Raw genomic sequence first — 3,820 nt, forward strand, 5'->3', positions numbered from 1 at the left:
TAAACAGTTTAAATGGCAAATTGAAATGCAATTAAGCTATTTCTTTGTTCGATAATTGCAAATTTAATTGCAGCTTCTTCAACTAATAATTTTGTATTTATAACTCGTTGCTTGACTAATAATTTTGTATTTATAACTCATTGCTATTATGTTTTTATTCTATATTTATATTAGCATATGCTCGTTGCTTGACTAATAATTTTGTATTTATAACTCTTTTTATTCTATATTTATATTAGCATATGCTATTTAATACTCAAAAGTGCAAAAATTTCTTCTGCGTCTGGTCTTCGGCTTCACACCTCCCAAGCTTCAAGATTCCAACCTCATGTCTTACATGGCGCTAGACTAATTCTAGGGTTTCCCCCTCCCAAATCTAAGGTTGGTTCCTACCGCTTCTATCCCATCTCCCTTATTTTACTCCTCAGCAATTGATTTCTTGTAGATTTTTCTTCTTATAAGATTATCTGGATTCCCTCATCTGCCAATTTGCTTTAGCGGGATTTTGAAGATCTCGCTCCTGAGATTGATTCAGGTCTTTTGATGAGCTTAATACAGTTCTATGAATCGATTATGGCACTTCTTTTGTTGATTCTATCTGAAGACCGGATTCTCTTCTACTTCCGCTGCTGAAATTTTGGGTTTTGGTCGGAAAATTGATGGAGGAGGTGGAGGCGGCTAATAGGGCAGCCGTGGAAAGCGGCCACAGACTCCTTAGCTTGCTTGCGTCAAAGGCCGAAGATGAGGTACAACATAGAAGAAACATCGTGGTGGAGACAGGAGAAGCTGTTTCCAGATTTAGAAAGTTAGCTGCTTTGCTTGGAAATGGTATGGGACACGCGAGAGTGAAGAGGGCGAAGCCATCTGCGCAACTAACTCCATTTAATCATCAAAAGCTCGTCTTAGATTCTACATTAGCGGCAAAGGCCAGTCCCAGTACGAATTTGTTACCAAGAACGGGAGATTTGGACCGAAAAATGTTTCTCGAGAACAAACCATTGCCGCAAATTCATTCCGCTCCGAATCCTGTCCAGCTTGCCTCACAGTTCCAATATCTTCATCAACACCAGCAACATCAGCAGAATCAGGCTTTCCAGCTTCAGCAACAAATCAAATTTCAGGCTGAAATGCTAAGAAGAGGGAATAACGGTGGCATAAACCTAAAATTCGACACTCCTAGCTGCTCCCAGACCATTTCATCAACAACTCGTTCTTTTTTGTCATCCTTGAGCATAGATGCGAGTGGGAGTGTTTCAGGGTTAGATACCAAGTCTTTTAACCTGATTGGTGGACCTCAGTCATCGGAGCCATCGAATCTGCACCCTAATTCTCGGAGGAAGTGCACTGGAAGAGGGGAAGACGGGAGTGGAAAATGTTCCAGCAGCGGAAGATGCCATTGCTCAAAGAAAAGGTTGAAATCCAACAGTTTTTTATGTGGATTCGGTTTTAGGATGGTGTTAAGCAGTATTTTATTAAAGGCTGGCTAATTTGTTCTCTTTGGTTGGCATGTTTGTAGGAAGCTGAGAGTGAAGAGATCCATCAAGGTTCCTGCCATTAGTAATAAGCTTGCTGATATACCTCCTGATGAGTATTCTTGGAGGAAGTATGGGCAGAAGCCAATCAAGGGTTCTCCTCACCCTAGGTACAACTAAATATTTCATATGCTACATTCTATTTTCTTACCCAAATCGCTATTTTTGACTTTATAGGCATTATGCTCTTGTTTCATTTACTTTACTTCAAGCGTAGGATGGTGATGTAGAAATAGTTTAATTCATGTCGGAATTTTTATATGCTCCAGTGTAATTCTATCTTAATCTAAAATGTTTTATCACTCATGTGTTATGGTGTGACAGCCATCTATGTGAGAATTATGGAAGCTGTGTGCTTCAGGTTGGTTGGTTCGCTTGATTTTTTTTGTGAAGAATAATTATATGACCAAATTAAATCCTTCTAGGCGTCCTATTAATCAGGAGAAATAGGGAACGCCTTGTAATTATATTTGTAATTTTTGCCAGTAAAGTAAACTCTCTTGGGACATGGTTTGACATAAACAATGAATGAAATGTTGTTAAGTACTTTTTAATGGTTTCAATTTTGTACTATGTATATGTTGATTTGAAAATCTTATCTTTTGACATTTTTAATCCTGTTCTTTTTGCTAATGCTCTCTACTGTAACAAATTAACCACTAAGCGGACGGATCCATCAAAATTAGTAGTAATGTATTTTGGTCTATAGCTGCTTGTCAATGAAACACCAGAACATCATATTTTAATGAACATTTTATGAATTTTTTATAAGATTAAATATCTTTATCTTCAGGGGATACTATAAATGTAGCAGCATGAGGGGCTGCCCTGCAAGGAAGCATGTGGAGAGGTGCTTGGAGGATCCTTCCATGCTTATTGTTACTTATGAAGGTGAACACAATCACAATAGGCTAATGTCCCAGTCTGCTCAGACCTGAAGCTATTGGAGATCTATTGCAACCATTTTCAGCTCTTTATGTTCAATTCCAACCTTCTCAGCAGCCTATGAGCTCGTTTTCTGAGGATGCTAACTTTGATGCAGTATTCAACAATGTATCAGTTGATTTTGTGAGTTATTGGAGTGCAAAAAATGGTACAAAACATCCTTGGTCTCTCCTTTAGTGATCAACAAAGAAACGCTAGAACTCTTTGAATAATGAATTTTTTTTTTAATTAATTTTGCACGTCTAATGTTAACCTGCCTTTCAGCTGAACTGCAGGCAATCCTATTTAGAATTGTTAATGATGGCCTGACCAAACAACACGCATAGATATCTGAGCCTGTGACTTATACTTTCAATTTAATGGTTGCTTTTAGTGTTTGCCGATCCTGTTATGTTGAGTTTTAGCTTTTACTATGCTATGTTTTTTTTTTTCCTTTTATTTTTTGTCTAATGTGCAAGTCTGATTTTGTTTTTAGTTTTATTAATATTTTTTCTTTCCAGCCAATAAGAAAATTTTGATTGTTATTAGATTGCCTAAATTAGATTTGTAGGTTAACGTAAGTGTATCAAAATGGCATTTTGTTAGGATTATGCAACTGCTGGGAATTTCACACCAACTGTTTTTTCCAATAATTATGATGTAATTCAAGAATTTGCTGATTTTCAGCATCTGTTTTGTACAGTTAGGTAAAAAAAGAAATCTCTGCATTTCATTTATTTTTCTATCAATTGTGGTGGGTAAACGATCAAATAGAAGAGCTTGATTAAAAAAAAAATGGCATTTTTATGATAGCCTTAAGAAAATTATTTTGTATATAAAGAAGAGTAGCTATCTTGTCTTTTAAAATGACATTTAAAGTAATTTTTGAAAGAATAAATTGGGTTTTTGTATTTTTTTTATCAAATATTTGTACTTCATCAAGTTATTTCTTTTTTGTTCCTAACACTAGCATGTTCATTAGGGGGTCTTTCATAGTATTTTTCAGTTAAGTTTGATCATGATTATTACTGTCCAATATGTTTGTTTGTCGTTCGATTGGTATAAATATTTGTTTTAGAAGAGTTTGCACGTGGTTTGCACTTCAGGAGGATTTCAGTTCGACTCTGAAAGGCAAGGGGGAACCTTATGTTTTAAAATTAAAAATTTCTGAAAACCATCAGCTTAAATAGTTCCAAGAGTTCATTCGATGTGATTATGCAGATCTGCATATTTTTGTATCCAATGAAGTCAAACTATTATATATATTTGGCCGTTCATATGTTTATATAGCGCATGTATAAAATGAAGTTTTTAACTTTTTTTTTTATTAATTCTCTTTTTATTTCTACTGCATTAATGTGGTA

General features: G+C 35.5%; 1 protein-coding gene across 3 annotated transcripts; it reads left to right on the top strand.

The window, feature by feature from the left end:
* Positions 1-239: 239 nt before the first annotated feature.
* Positions 240-2,861, top strand: LOC110023144 (probable WRKY transcription factor 21). Of its 3 annotated transcripts, none has more exons than XM_020722410.1 (4): positions 240-381; positions 446-1,411; positions 1,517-1,642; positions 2,326-2,861. In XM_020722410.1, exons 2-4 carry the CDS (start codon positions 660-662, stop codon positions 2,468-2,470), a joined length of 1,023 nt encoding a protein of 340 aa, XP_020578069.1. In that variant the 5' UTR covers positions 240-381; positions 446-659; the 3' UTR covers positions 2,471-2,861. The 3 variants fall into 3 exon arrangements, with proteins under 3 accessions (XP_020578069.1, XP_020578068.1, XP_020578070.1); XM_020722409.1 differs by having other exon boundaries at positions 463-1,411; XM_020722411.1 differs by having other exon boundaries at positions 499-1,411.
* The last annotated feature ends 959 nt before the right edge of the window (positions 2,862-3,820 follow it).

This window comes from Phalaenopsis equestris, unplaced genomic scaffold (assembly GCF_001263595.1).
Source record: "Phalaenopsis equestris unplaced genomic scaffold, ASM126359v1 Scaffold000217, whole genome shotgun sequence".
NCBI lineage: Eukaryota > Viridiplantae > Streptophyta > Magnoliopsida > Asparagales > Orchidaceae > Phalaenopsis > Phalaenopsis equestris.